This window comes from Hippocampus comes, unplaced genomic scaffold (genome assembly GCF_001891065.2).
Source record: "Hippocampus comes isolate QL1 unplaced genomic scaffold, H_comes_QL1_v1.1 scaffold261, whole genome shotgun sequence".
Classification (NCBI taxonomy): domain Eukaryota; kingdom Metazoa; phylum Chordata; class Actinopteri; order Syngnathiformes; family Syngnathidae; genus Hippocampus; species Hippocampus comes.
The window spans coordinates 7,518,942-7,533,671 of NW_017805824.1; the positions used below are offsets into that span (position 1 = coordinate 7,518,942).

The following is a 14,730-nucleotide window of genomic DNA, read 5'->3' on the forward strand; positions in this document are numbered from 1 at the left end:
TCAGCGCGAACATGTACGCAAGCGCGTTTTTTGATTTCAACCAATCAGCGCCGACGCAAATGACGTCATACAAGAAAACAGCTAAACTAAGCCAGCCGAGACGACACTCGAAGTCGGACGGACACGATTTTCTGCCAATCTGTTTTTCCCTTTTTGGCCAAATATATATTTTACGACAACTGTCTTGTTGACGGTGTCTTTTATTCGTTCCACTGGGGTTTAGCAGGTGTGTTTATAAAGAGACGAAAATTGTTTGGGGACTATCCCCCACGTTCTAGTTGAGATGGTATAACCCAAGAGGCAAAATGACGCTTGCTACTGTTGTTGCGAGTTGCCATTCGTTCTACTAAACCATTAGTCAAACGCCGTCATGTCTTCTGTCGTTATTACACAAACAAAAATCTCTTTACTGTTACTAGTGTTAGTGCCTCAATATGGCTACGCTCGTGAAAGCAATACAAGGAACTCAAACGCGTCTTCGTTCAATGTTGTCAACTAATATCCGGATTAATTTTAGGCAAATTTTCCTCAATTCTCCGGAGAGATTTTCATAAAAATGTGAAAAACCCGGAATTCCGGGAAAATCCGGAGGACTTTCATCTCTGCATGGTACAAAGAAGTGGCCGCGATGGCTATTTTTCAGACACTCAAAAATAGATTCACACACTAACGAAAGCACAAATCTCGTCAAGTTGGGTTTTTTTTAAATTTGTCTAATATGCCTGCAATATTGTGAAATCTGGAGATTGGTTGTCAAGGGAAGAAAATAATGACTCTCATAGTGGGTCAGCATTTGACCATCCTTTTGGACCACACTTTCGGAGATCCACCCAAATCTATTATATTATATTAGGTAGGTGGGTGGGTGGGTAGGTAGGTAGGTAGGTAGATAGGTAGATAGGCAGATAAATAGATAGATAGGCAGATAGATAGATAGATAGGCAGATAGATAGATAGGCAGATAGATAGATAGATAGTTCTTGACAATCCATCACCAGATTTCACAATATTGCAGACACATTTTCTTCCCTTGTGATTTTATATATATATATATATATATATATATAGAGAGAGAGTATATTCACACACACACACACACACACACACACACACACACACACACACACACTGATTGTAAACCATTTTGGTAAAATGATGAATTCCTTGTATATTGTGCCTTTAGGTAAATTCATGTTATACACTGGGCTATGTATGAACCTTAACATTACGATAAAGTAGAAATGTAACGCATCAGTCCTCACCATTTGGCAAACAGCAAGTAGTAAACCTGTGTGTAAAATAAGTGCCTATCTGATTTGAAAAAGCTGCTACTCCACAGGCCTCCTGACACCAGAGGTTCATAAAATATTGTTATACGTAACAGATTTGGCACCACTGTCTGCGCTGTTACTGAACAATAAAACGCCCTGACTGAAGACTTCTCCATCAAAACGTCAACATTTCAACTTGAGGGAACTGGTGATGCTATTTGATAGTGATTTATTGTCGGGTGCAAAAGCACATACAGAGACCATGTTGGCTTCTTGCCCTGTTAAACATTGAGTATAATCAATGCAGAATTTAACAGTCGCTGGATTTGCTCTTGGCATGCTTGTCCAGGAGATTAAACCTCTTTGACTTGTATTCACTGAGACATGTAGCTCGCCATCTGGAGATAGGGTTTTTGCAACCCGGTAACAAATCAAATCCTTATTAGGAGTGTGGATTGATCCAATCAATTTTTTCACTGCAGGAGTCAGCAGAAAGTGCTATTTAGGCTCTGTATGGGGTGTGCTGTGCCTTTGCTTGTGCTGCGAGTCAACACCAAGAATAAACAAACACCTGTACGCACTGCAAAAATATTGTAACGATTTGAAATGCATTATTGCTGAAGTGTGTTTATTTCGTTTATACACCACCCAAGCTCAGTCAAGGTACACAACACATCCAATCCATTTATCTCAGTACTCCTCCAAAAGCTTTCCCAGTGTCACTTCGTAAAATGCCTTATATCATTTTTAACAAATTGACCAATCTGACCATTGGCAAGTCGAATGTACATATCCACTTACGGACTGCTGAGTGAGCACAGGGAGAGGGACGAGGTGGAGAGACTGAGCACAGATCATAATAGTTAGCCAATTACCGGTTGTATGGGGGGGGGGGGTGAAGCTGTGCAGGCAGAGATTACTGGGAAAAGGGATCAATACACTAGTTCGTTTCTAATGAGGGAAAGAATTGAACCAAGGGAGATCCGAGTTCGCCTGGGATGTTTTTTTGGCGGGGGGTTTCTGTCATAATGTTCTTTGTCCAACAGCACTAAAATTGGAGCGCAAATGCAGGTAGTGTACATGACATCATTGAAGTATTTACATCATTTCAAGTACTTGGGGATTCTGGGTTGCTTCATGCAAAATTCATCTCCCCATATTCCACTTTCTCCAAAACTCTCATATGCCATTAGAACAAGTTGAGTAGAGCCTGAAGAATAATGGCTGTCAGTGTTCCACAACCCCCCTTTAACCACCTACAGCTGCCAGAAATGGCCTGTAAATCCTACACTTCATCCTTTTCCTCCAGCCGAGGAGCATGGATATGTGCTACTAAGCATTACACTCACATGTCAACTTACATGAATGTGAGCAGACTAAGAGCTGTGTTAACCAGCTAACAGTCTCTGACCCTACCTCTTCCAAATGGTAAATACAGAAACCGGACAACTGTTCAGATTTAGAACCATGACTACATTTTTGGTACTTTTGTTCCTCTTTGTTTTTTTTTTTTAAATCTACATCTGCCTTTCTTTTTTCAGTGGGGCGTTTTGTGGGGTGGGGGTGTTATTTATGGCTCCTGTGCACAAGTGGACACACACACACATGCACGCACACATACACACACCCTTTCACAGGATGAAAGGGCAGTCACACAGCCTGCAAACATGATTTTACAGCCCTGGGTGGAATGAGTGCTGGAGGAGAGAATGAGGCCAGAGTACAAAAGGGGAAAGCCCTGAAATAAACAGATACCAGTAGTCAGAATGCAAACCATGTACGAGCACTGAAGGTTTTGTTTCCACCCTCTCTACACTTCTGAAAACATACATAGGTAAAGATATGCAAGCATACGTGAGATGCATGGAATGACTGTTATTCCCCCAACAGTGTATATATGATGACTTGTTAGGGAAGGACATGTTGTGCAGTAGAATTAATGTTACACATTTCCTCTCCCGTGTGTGTTCGCTGTGAAATCACAAATAAAATGATACCTTATCAAACCGACAAATGCCAGTGTCCAATTAAGCTATAATGTGGCCTGCTGAGCTGGGAGCAGTAGTATTACAGCTGCTTATTGCAGTGACAAATGAGCTATTGACCTTGTAGCCATGTGATGACCTAATAGCGGAATGGGATCATATTTTCAGGGGCCCAGTCTGTCTCAGAATGGATTTGATTTAAGTGCCCATTGAGGAAATCATGTAGAAAGCATGGAGAGCACCACAACATATGTGTCCAGTCAGTGAGTAAATGCATTACTGTTCTCAGGCGGACTCAAAAGATGAGATTTTATTTTTCCCATTACTTGACACGCAACTTACTTTTGGCAATAAATTGTAGACGCACCACCATTTTGTCATCTCGTAGGACGAAGGATGAGATTTCAGGTTCAGATTTAGTTCTGTGGCGTGTACTGCCGCCGGTGGCAAATATGGTATGCTATTGTATGCATGTATCAGCGAAGTATGGGTAAAGAGGTGCAGCCTGACCTCTGCTGGTAGCAAAATGGCATTGCATCAATTATACAAACACTACAACAATCATTCCTGCTAATAATATACTGTAATTTCAAGGTTATTTTACAACCTAAAAAAGTTAAATTCCCCCAAGATTGAATAATTTAAAGTTTTCAAAAATTGCAATGAAAACCTCATCATTTTTCAGATGTCCATTTCGTTGCAACTGTGTCTATCTTGGGGTGGGGGATTAAACTAAATGGACATCTCACAAATTCACAATATTTATTAATTAGATTTTTTTTTCATTTGTTTGTGCCATTGTTTCTTTACTATGAAACGTGACAGGAAAAAGAAGCATTTAAAGATGTACCGTACATTTCACTAACCTGCTCTCGAAACTGGTCCTGAGAAAGGCAATCGGTGATGTTGACACAACCCAACAGGCAGCCAGTGGGATACTCAGAAGGAAACCTGAGCTCTAAGCAGGCAAGAAAAGAAATACAGTTGCTTTGTACAATGCTTTGCAAGATCGTGTTGACATTAAATAAAGGTGATCTAGCCAACACCACTGTACCTTGGATATTTGTAACATTCTACTAAATTGCTACAAAATCAACAACATTCCTATAGGAGGCTTCATCAGATGTATTTTGGCTTTGGGTATCGTAAATGTTACCAGTCCTTTGTATCTTGTTATGAAGCCTTTATTTATTCTTGTCTCTTGATTAAACAACGATACAACGACCTTTTGTATTATTCTTGATTTTATGTAGCTGTTTACGTGATTTATTTTTTTCAGGAATTGGCAGTTAAGATGTCTTCTGTGGTCTTCTAAGGCTGTTTATGTTTTGATGGTGGCCAGTGGTTTCCTTCTTTCAATACTCAACATCATTCCGGAAGTTTGGAATTCTAAATCATTGATCATTAAATCACCTCTGTCGGTGTGAGACCTATTCGCATATCAAATGCCAACCAGATGCCCAAATGCTCACCTTTGCAGTACACATGTGGACAAAAGTGTTGGTACCCATCTGTTGACAAAATAATTATAATACTAATATTAAATATTACAAAAATAATGTAATCATAAAAAAAAAAAAATACACAAAAATAAGAAATTGCTTTTGAACTGTGGTTAAATTTTTTTTAAATAAACTAATGAAATAGGCCTGGACAAAAATGATGGTAAGCTGAAATTGAAATTTTGTTGCGCAACCTTTTGAGGAAATTACTACAATCAAAAGTTTTTTATAGACTTTCAATGAGACCTCTGTACCTCTCAGTTAGTGTTTTGACCCACAAATCATGAGCAAAAATCTCTAGTTGTCACAGGTTTGGAGGGTGCTTTCTGCAGATGGCATTTTTCAGCTCATTTCACAGATGTTCAAGTGGATTTAGAGAGGTGCTCATCGAAGGCCACTTCAGAATCGCCCAGTATTTTGCTCTTGGCCATTCTTGTGTGTGTTTTAGCTGTGTGTTTTAGGTCATTATCCTGTTGCAAGATCCATGAACTGCGACTGAAACCAAGCTTTTGGACATTGGGCAGCATAGTTTTCTCAATAATACCTTGATAGTCTGATATTTAGTTAATGCAGTTTGGGCAGTCAGATGATCTTGTAGCCCTTATCTTTAATCAATTTGCAATTTAAAGATCCAGTCAAATGGGTGATCACCACTAGCCCTCATCACCACGACATGCTCGTTTGCAAGTTTGCAAGACACAGAGTTGCACGTCCTTTGCAAAGCTTCCCCTGTCTATTTGACATCAAAATGCTGATGACCAAGTCTAGAATAAAGTTTTTGATTGCAGCAGACTTGGGCACTAAGTACATGTGCAATGCCATGCCACACTCAGGAAAAGACCTCAGCCGTGCCACAGGAGAACGACTTGGAGACAATGATATAACAAGGCTCATAGAACACTTTTTGGACAGAGGTACTGTCATGATGAACTTTTTTCTTTTAACGCAACTTGTCACAATGAACAAAATTTGTCGGCAAATTCCTAAGCAGGCGAAAAACACCACAGAACATAAGCAGCTTTCAACACAGCTCCTCACTTCTGGCAGTGCCCTGCTGACAGTTTATGCAGTTAAAAAGAAGAACAATCAGCTCCAAAACACTATTTTGTTTGTCTGCAACACATGTTGACTCAAAATCGGGCTACATTCATGTAGTCTGACATTGTCTTAAATTTATGCTCCAATCACTCCAGTGGATCCACAGAGTTTAAGAACTGATCAGGAGGGTGCCAGGTGGAGGTCAATGCAATATGCAACTCGAAGGTCCAGTGAATAGAGTGATCACCACAACGCAAATTTGAGAAGTGACGGAGGGCCTGGCAAAAAGTTCCAGGTTTTGCAGTATGAATGGTTATGTTATTAATTTTCAATGTAATCTCCTGAGAGAACTCTCTCCTTTGCTTCTTCTGGTTATCTTGAGTGTATTCACTCGACACACTGTCACTGAACAGCACAGCGACTACTTGCCGCCCTTTAAATAGGCTGACTGACCGTTACAAGTTTGAAGACACCGGTGATTCTAATGAGAAAACACACCTTTGGTTGAACATGTACCAATGGTCAGATTATTTCCAATCATTTCAAAGGGCACCGTCTTTTTCAGTGAAATTCAATTTTGGGAAAGCAGAATGTCTACACTTCTCTAGACTGTTTTACTTCACCAACGGGGCAGTGTATGTAGGCAGAATAAATAAAATCATTCAAGGATTCTTTCTAGGGATGTCCCGATTTATTATTCAAAAACAGGACATTGGCACAAACAAATTCTAATTTAGTTACTGTGTTGATCTGTAACATGTCACAAAATAGGGGGAATGTGGATCCTTTTTTTCCTAAGAGCTGCTTTTTGCAAATGTCCTACACAGCTTAAACACAAAGACAATCACTAGTCAGGGAAACATAGAGCCTTGTATTCCAATTAGAATGAACGCCCATTACCAAATGGAATGAATTTTCATTTGGGCTCAAAGGGGTGAAACAAAATGCATTCCTGCCGCCAATCCTGCAGGGCATTACGATGACATTAATAATTTAATCGTTAATTTAATTAAGTAGAAATATAATAAAAAAAGTTGTAGAAGGAGTATGAGTATGAAAGTAATAATTCAATCATTAATTTCATCAAGTAGAGGCATACTAAAAATTTGTAGAAGGAAAATAGGGGCGCTTCATTTCACGGTGCTCTGCTACACCGTAATAGGTGAATAAATAAATACAAGACTGACTATTGCGATGATTGCAGCAATCAAACTTGAATGTCAACAAGTTCAGACAGCAATCACCACCCATTCTGAAACTCTGCAGCCATTGAATGTTTCCAACTGCTGAGCTGAGCGCAACAAAGCAAGATGCTGATGCTAATGCTAGCCCTCTGACAGCGTGACGCTCGTCCCCATAGAAGTACAAGCCAATTGAAAATAAGCCACAGCTTGCGCAATTCTCAAAGGCTTTTCATAGTTTTTTCGTGTGTGTGTGTGTGTGTGTGTGTGTGTGTGTGTGTGTGTGTGTGAACGCCAACTTTTGTGCGATCAATGCAGAACATGTCATTTGGTCTAGCCACTTGATTCCTAGAGTGCACTGTGTAATGCAATATATTTAATAATAAAGTTTATGAAATTAAAAATGACATACATATTCGACTTGACATTGTACCTTTTTGGTAGATGGAACGGTACATGGCCTCCACCTCAGCAGTCTCCTGAGGAGTGGGCTTCCTGGCTGCGGCAGCAATCCAAAGACGGCCACGGTGGGATGTGTACCAAGTTCGGCCCTCAACTCTACACATAAAGAGTTCCATGTTAGTACTTTGAACCATTCGATTACTAGCGAGTGATCACAACTACATTTTTAAACTTTGTACCTTTTGATGCCTTTGACCAGGAGTGATGCCCATGGTTGGTGCATGCTCAGACACCAACCACCATCACACATCTCCTGCAGCTCTTTGTCTTGGAGACGCAACCTGGACCGCTCTCCTCCTCTATTACCCTGTGCCAAACTATGTCCTTTTTCCATGTTCCTTTTGTCGTTTTCTCTGCTGCCAACATCTACCCACTAAAAATATAAACAGGACAAAAGAACACTGGGTGCATAACGTGTATAAAGGAAGTGGCACGCATGCCCATCTGGAGAAACAACCATTTAACAGTATGATCTGTGCTCACGTTTTTTTTTTTTTTTTGTCACTCGTACATTGGTGCTTGATAAACAGAATTTCAATTCACAGTCTCTGTCGAATTGATTACTGGAAAAATCAAAGATGTCGCCTTTGAAAGAGTGAATAATGAAAAGCATACCAAGCTTTACTGTACCATGTTTAACATAGGGCTAAATTGTATCTACTGCGACACATGCAGTCTGGTCAATTTGAGTTAAAAGGAAGAGGAAGAAATACAGACAGGAGAACTATCAAGACTTTCATTTCAGCGAAGTCGTGCATCTCTAATTTCGCCATTAGGATGCCCGAGTGTGCACAGCATCAACGCAGGATGGGAGATTACTTGCTTGAGCCATGTCATGTCATGATCATGCTCAGCTGTTCTATTTTTTTTTTTTTTTTTAACTGGAGATGGATAAAGATTTAAGGGACTCTATGTACCGCATGATAAAATTGCATAATGGCGCAGCAAAATGAAAATTTAAGGTGTGAGAGTGTCACCAGTACGGTGCAACAGAAAGACCAAGAGATATCGCATGCTCTTCTTGCGCAAAAGTACACACGTCACGTGACCTAAATTTGTAAACATCAGAGCCTTTGTTTCATCACAAGGACTCACCAGTGCAATGCTCCCCACATGCTGTCGTAATAGTTCTAGAACGCACTCCAGGTGCATCTTTGATATCCAACCTGTCCAGCTTGTACTTATATCTCATTATGTCCTTTTCATCAAACTGAGATGTGAATTCACTTGGACAGAATATTGACTGATAAACTGCTGCTGCTACAGTCCTGTCAGCTTGGCTGTGCAAACGAAGTCCGGAGTATATCGTACGGATGTGTGATTGGTCCGTGGATGGCACAATATGAAATAAATAACTACACAAATGGGAGAATAATGTGGAATTTTATGCCCTCCAATAGGCCCTTTGGCATTAAGCTCGAGGCCCCATAGAGCAGGCTTCTTCGTCAACTTTTGCAGCGGCGAAGGGACTGGCAAAGTTCAACAAGTGGCAGAATAATATAAAACTATTAAGACACTATACAATAATTAAGGCTACAGGGCTGTATAGAATCTCCCGTGGGTTGATCTACTCATGCCAACAATGTCAAGTGATTGCCAGGAAAATCAACAAATTGGGATTTTTTTAAAAAACATTCATTTTTATTCTGATAATCCCGAGTATTGTCGGCCATCATGGAGATAGAATGCACAGACGAATGTTCTCATTGGTTATTCTCCATCAAGAACTGTCAACTTTTTGCCATTACATTTTCAAACTATTCAATGATTATGTCACCATTGCGTGATCTTAATTCACAATTCCAGTTAAGGAAGGCCCATTTCTTGACCTAAATGTACTTTCTAATACAAAGGAAGGCAGACTTCCTTTGAACAAGTCTATAGGAAAACAGAAGGAAAGAGGTAAACAGAGGTGAGATACAGTGTGTAAAAAGCAACTTACTTCTGGTGCTCTCTGCTTTATATTGGGGTTGACCAGCTCTCTGAGGTTCTGTTCTCCACCTTGTCTTTTATACAATGGGGATTTGGCCACAGAGTCAATGTTCATTGCCTGGAGGGCCTCATCTAATCTGCAGGGTAAAAATATCCAACAGTGGGCAATTGTGATTGACACTTGCAAGCATGAGATTCATGAGTGAAATGATGTAACCGCTTCATGTTCACCTGTTGTAGTACTCGTTCAAGTTGTTTCTCTCATCAAGGACTTGTCTACCAGCAAAGTCCAAGGTGATTTTCCGATCTTTACGAGACGCATGGCGAAGTTCGCGCAGCTCCTCTTCCTTTTTCCTTAGCTTGTCACGCTCAGTGGTTGACAACCACTGGTTTGATTCAGTGGCAAAGTAATCAGACTCATCATCAAGTACCTGAGTTCTCTTGACACTGCACATAAAACAGCAGCACAGTGTTATATCAAACTTTGTGATTGGACTGAGACTTACAATATAACTTATTTTACCTAGTTCGGTCATATTCCAGCAGTTTGTCTTTGTGCTGGACAGCCTTCTCTAAGCCAGCCTTCATCTTGGCTTCTTGATGCGCCAGGTAATCTCTTTCACCACAATCTGTCGCAAAGAAATATACGAATACTGTAAAATACAATATAGGTACCACAACAGTATATAAAATGCACCCAATGAATTGACCAAAATTTGAACTGATTTTTTTTTTCACATTTTCAAAACTGGTGACTTTACTATAGGAAATAAACAGAAATGCAAACACAGAAGAGAAAATACTGCTAGTGCCACAACAAAATATGCACAACCAAAAAAAAAAAAAAAAAAAGGTCCACAGTTTTCTTTCAGCAAGAAAGTTCTCCATTCTACTCTCTGCCAATATCTTACCATTGATTCATTTACTCAAAGCTCATGTGCAGGGGTTCAATTGCCTTTTTCAAAAGCCAAGTCAATCGCTTGAGCAGAGAAGAGCTAAATACCGGTCACATGTCGAGAATTTATTTCAAAATGTGAACCGTCACCACTTCAACATGGAGCTCACTGAAACATTCATTAGTATTCATAAGTGTGATTTTGGTCATTGAAAAGAAGTTAAGAATAGATGAAAATTTGATGCATGTGGGATTTCATCGTAGAAAGGGTTCCGTCAGTCGTCATCTGACGGAACCCTTTCTCCGATGGAACTTTCCTGTGTGACTGAGAGCCTCCACAAGCTGCATGTGGGATTGAAAAATCCACAATGACTGTAAGTCATTTTAGTTTAAACCGTAAACATCAAAGATGGAAAAGGTTACTGAACCAAGTTGCGACTTATACTATACTTTTCATATCTTGCGGTACCGCTAACCACAGATTCTCACCTCCCATCAGCTTCTTTCGTAGTTTCTGGCTTTTGTTCGAGTCTCTGAGCAGAATCTCCTGTTCCTCTTTGGTACAAACCTTAAATGGGACAGAAAGATGTCCAAAGGTAAAGATTGACTTTCCATTATCATCGACTGGGGCAAAAAAGATTAACAAAAATGCTTGTACCAGACTACCACAGAAGAGACAAGGTCCGGATCCCTCTTGCTCACATACAATGCGACCACAGCTGATGCAATTGTTGATGAGTCTGTGCTTCTGAGCAAGGCACTCACAGCTGTGTCGGCCGGGAAGTACAACCGTCAGCTTGTCCTGACCCTCTTTAGCATAAAGGTTTGTGAACTTATTTTTCTTTTTTGTTGAAGAAGTACTGGTGCTTTCTTGAACCTGTGGGTGGAGAAAATAAGAACAAGAAGACCATATTAAGCCGCAAATGTGTTGTATACAGATCATGATCAATATTCAAGGCAATGTATACTGACCCTCATCAGATCCATGGGAGTTTTGACTGCCTCTGGTTCAGGGTCCACTTGGCTCACGGTCAACACCTCTTGTTTGTTCCGACCCTTACGTTTAGACTTCTTCTGGGAATCTTTGGTTGTATCTTGGGAGTCTAATTAATAAGAATAATGTTGTAAATTAGAGCCCAACTGATTATAGACCTTTCAAAGACATTTTTAACATCTATAATCATTGATTACACAGAAAACTATATAAAAACTTGTATCCCTTGATGCAAGATGTTTGTCAGCCAAAAACAGCCATTCAAAGGTTCGGTCAATCAGTAACTCATACATTTTGACTTTTACAAGCAATTTTCTAGTGAACGTTACAACTCATATGGAGGAATTGACCAGAGTGTCACTATTTCATATTTTACCCACAAAAAAATAAATAAATAAGATTAATGACACTCTGTTGATAAAAGAGCAAGTTATGACTTATTTTCAATGTGCACGCATTGCCTTTGACAGGAGCATTGCCGCCACCAACTTCGCTGAGCTGGACTGTTACTGCATGTCGTATCATGGCAGTTGAAGCACTTATGCTTTTGAAACCAGAAAATAGCTTGCTTCGTTCCATCACCGTTTACCACAGGTGAAAGCCGTCACTCATTTCAAACAGTTTGACAAAATGTATTTTAAGAACTTTATGGGAAAATGTCAATAGAAAATTACAATTAAAAAGAGAAAATGCTGTTATGGGACATGTAGGACACAAAAAGTTATTACGTGCATAATAGCGTCTTTTCGTCAATGGACGCTACAGCTTCGCGTTTGCTTTCAAAACTTAGCTTGTAGCAGACGTGTGCACATTTTCAGCATGACGTCTCTGATCCACTGGTGAAAGGACACTTTGATCCTCTCCTCTTTCATCTATAACTGCTTAAGACAACAAAGTGTATGCAGAAAAGTGGTGAAGATTGCACGACTGTCTTGTGTCCTATGTGTTGTGTTGTGTTATTTTTGTTATTTTGACTTCAAAATGGCGCCGCGAGAGTGGCTGCCTTTCCAGCAGCTCCTATATTTTGTTGTTCCACTTCTTCCTTTCATAACTTTGCTGCTGTGAATTGGGAATTTCTCCATTGCGAGACTAATAAAGGTTTTCTTATCTTATCTTATCTTATAGGCTGATTAATCAGCATTCTGTATTTATTTTTCCCCGACCAAATATCAGAACCAGCATCATCCCAAAAAATAAGGGATCAGTCGGACCGTATTGTAAAATGAATATTTTAAAGATGCTTTACTCATGTTGAAAATAATGCCTACCCACCTCTTGTAGACATTGACTCTTTGAGAAGGAAAAGACCAGCTGTGTCTCCAGCCTGTCTCTGAGTCTTTTTCCACCTGAAGAGCAACTCCTCAATGAACTGTCCTTTCTTCCCATCTGTGCCCTGGAGAAGGTCGCCCACATACTCCTCAATCTCCTCAGCTTTTTCAATGGATATAATGTATCTAAACAACAGGATGGCATCAGTTCAATTAACAGTAACATCATACTTGACTGTGCCCCGTCCTTGCCAAGGATGCTTGCATTTAATGTCTGGAAATCATATTTCTTGCATCAGTGATGGTTTGACAATATTCTATTCTTTTCCACAGCTATGCACACATTCAGTTCTATACATTAAATTTTAAGCTTCCAGTCTATAACAGGACAGTCAATAATCTATACTAGTTTAAGAATAGATTGTCCATATTAGATCAAATTCAATTGTGTATGCATGATCCTCACTTTAAAGGACAACTACACAATTGGCTAATATAATAATGAGGCTATTTTTCCTGTCAACAAACACTTTTTCCTTGTTTTTTTAAGTTCATTTGAAACATTCATTTAAATATTCCTAAGCTTCAAATCCCTCCCCCAAAACCACTGGTTCAAACTGGCTATTTTTTAATTCAATATTCTGTTGTCTTTATTTGTGTTATGGTTTTTGTTCTTCCTGTCATTGTTATCTTTTATTTGGAAAAGCGCCATTGCACGTCCAAAAAAAGCGCTATATAAAACTAATAAAGTAATACTGTATGATTATTATTACATTGGAGCTGCAACAAATACAATAAATAACAGAATAGACAATACAATGATCAAGAAAAAAATCATTTGAGATATCCTAAATAAATTCATTAGTTTAAATAATAAAACAAATCAATAATCGATAGATGCCCTATGAATAAATAATCACCAAACAAGTAAACGGTTCCTTATTTATTATCTGGAGATCACCACCTACTTTTACAGAATTATCCTTCAATGTCATATTCTTTCTATCTTTAAACAAAACAAAGGATTTATAAAGTGAGGTCAACTCATCCAAGTGGTTAAAGGAAGCGAGTTGCTTGTCGTTACATTCGAAGAAATTACGTTAACTCGTAAACTAAGCCTGCTTGTTCACAAATTTAATGACAAGCTTTCATAAAAAGGACGTTGTCAGAAAATCAATCAATTGTTTGTAGTTTTTATTTCATCACATTCGTCTGCCGAACTAGCTTGACAAACGAACGTAGGTCAGTCTTCGCTTTAGACAGGCTGCAAGTCATCTAAATGATTTCTTACTTGACGATATCTTCGGATGCCTCCAGACCAAACTTGCTCTGTAATTGCTCCAAACACCACCGCAACAAATAGTCTGCCATGTCACCACGCCAGTAAAAAATACCTTGTCAAATCAACCAACTCGGGATCATGGAGATGTTTCCAACCGGTTGAATTATAGAGCAGCACACAAAATGAACGGTGCAGCACGAAATGCCTTCCTGAAGAAAAATATTGTACGACTGAACATGGTTCCACCCAACGCAGACAATAATAATAATAATAATAATAATAATAATAATAATAATAATAATAATAATACATTTTATTTATAAGCGCCTTTCAGAATACTCAAGGAAACTTTACAATCAAGGACAAAACAAAGAACAATAAAACCACAGATAAAATTATAAATAATAAAAGAAGAGATACATTTAAATTGAGTGCTGTATGTGATTTTGAATAGGTGGGTTTTGATATGGGATTTGAATGCGGGAAGAGAATCAATATTACGGATGTTGGGTGGAAGTGAGTTCCAGAGTTTGGGGGCAGAGCGGCTGAAAGCTCTACACCCCATCGTGCTGAGAAGGGCAGAGGGTAGATAGAGGTGGAGGGAGGATGAGGACCTGAGGGAACGAGAGGGAACGGAAATTTGAAGGTCAGACAGATAGGGGGCGGTGTTGTGGGGGGCAAGGTTATGGATGGCTTTAAATGTATAGAGAAGTATTTTGTAGTTGATTCTTAGTTTGACAGGGAGCCAGTGGAGCTGTCGGAGGATGGGGATGATGTGATGAAAGGAGGGGGTTCTAGTGATGATCTGGGCTGAAGAATTCTGGACCCGTTGAAGTTTATGGAGGAATTTGTGATGGACACCAAAAAGAAGTGAATTGCAATAATCAATACAGGAGGTGACGAGACTGTGGACAAGGATA

The 14,730-nt window shown here is 39.5% G+C and overlaps 1 protein-coding gene across 2 annotated transcripts in view; it reads right to left on the minus strand.

Moving 5' to 3' along the window:
* trip4 (thyroid hormone receptor interactor 4) overlaps positions 1–14,007 on the minus strand; it is an 84,981-nt gene extending 70,974 nt beyond the window's left edge. The window contains exons 1-11 of one of the 2 annotated variants that reach the window (XM_019886913.1): positions 13,820–14,006; positions 12,533–12,714; positions 11,239–11,369; positions 10,925–11,143; positions 10,756–10,834; positions 9,895–10,000; positions 9,603–9,818; positions 9,382–9,508; positions 7,619–7,812; positions 7,411–7,535; positions 4,123–4,214 (exon numbers count right to left, since the gene is read on the minus strand). In XM_019886913.1, the coding sequence (XP_019742472.1) occupies positions 4,123–4,214; positions 7,411–7,535; positions 7,619–7,812; positions 9,382–9,508; positions 9,603–9,818; positions 9,895–10,000; positions 10,756–10,834; positions 10,925–11,143; positions 11,239–11,369; positions 12,533–12,714; positions 13,820–13,899 (1,551 nt within the window). In that variant the 5' untranslated portion in view covers positions 13,900–14,006. Of the gene's footprint in view, positions 1–4,122; positions 4,215–7,410; positions 7,536–7,618; positions 7,813–9,381; positions 9,509–9,602; positions 9,819–9,894; positions 10,001–10,755; positions 10,835–10,924; positions 11,144–11,238; positions 11,370–12,532; positions 12,715–13,819 lie in introns of both variants that reach the window. The other variant, XM_019886912.1, reaches the window with a different exon arrangement.
* Between the last annotated feature and the right edge of the window lie 723 nt (positions 14,008–14,730).